At 63.8% G+C, this 458-nt stretch overlaps 1 protein-coding gene across 1 annotated transcript in view; it reads right to left on the bottom strand.

Annotated features, from left to right (window-relative positions):
• Grin1 (glutamate ionotropic receptor NMDA type subunit 1) overlaps positions 1-458 on the bottom strand; it is a 23,606-nt gene that overhangs the window by 6,300 nt on the left and 16,848 nt on the right. Inside the window, exons 11-12 of the mRNA XM_033759008.1 lie at positions 208-448; positions 16-134 (exon numbers count right to left, since the gene is read on the bottom strand). Coding sequence (XP_033614899.1) covers positions 16-134; positions 208-448 — 360 coding nt within the window. The remainder of the gene's footprint in view (positions 1-15; positions 135-207; positions 449-458) is intronic.

Here is a 458-nt window from a genome sequence, read left to right as displayed (position 1 = left end):
CCGCGTGGCGCTCACCTGAAGCGGTCCAGCAAGTACAGCATCACAGCCACCACGTGCACCGACAGCCCCACCAGCAACCACAGCGTGCTCTGAAACGGCTGCATGAACGAGTCCAGCGTGCTCCGCGGGATCTCCTGCAGGCAGACAGGCAGTCAGCCGGGCCTGGACCCTCCCAGACCCAGCGCCACCCCCCAGGCCCCTGCCCACCTTCTTGACCAGAATGGTCAAGCCCTGATACTTGAAGGGTTTGGAGAACTCGATGTACTGTGCGCGCTCGTTGTTGATGGTCAGAGGCGCCACGATCATGTCCGCCTGCCCGCTGAGCAGTTCACCCATCATCCCGTTCCACTCCTTCTTGTTGCTGTTATTCACCTGTGCGGCGAGAGTGGCGAGAATACCGGCTGCTGCGACCGGGGCTCTCCTGCTGCAGACCTCGCCCAGCGCCCAGCTGGCGGCCC

This window comes from Fukomys damarensis, unplaced genomic scaffold (genome assembly GCF_012274545.1).
Source record: "Fukomys damarensis isolate Sample0158 unplaced genomic scaffold, DMR_v1.0_HiC HiC_scaffold_36, whole genome shotgun sequence".
In the NCBI taxonomy this organism is placed as follows: Eukaryota; Metazoa; Chordata; class Mammalia; order Rodentia; family Bathyergidae; genus Fukomys; species Fukomys damarensis.
This window is presented reverse-complemented; position numbering and strand designations above follow the sequence as displayed.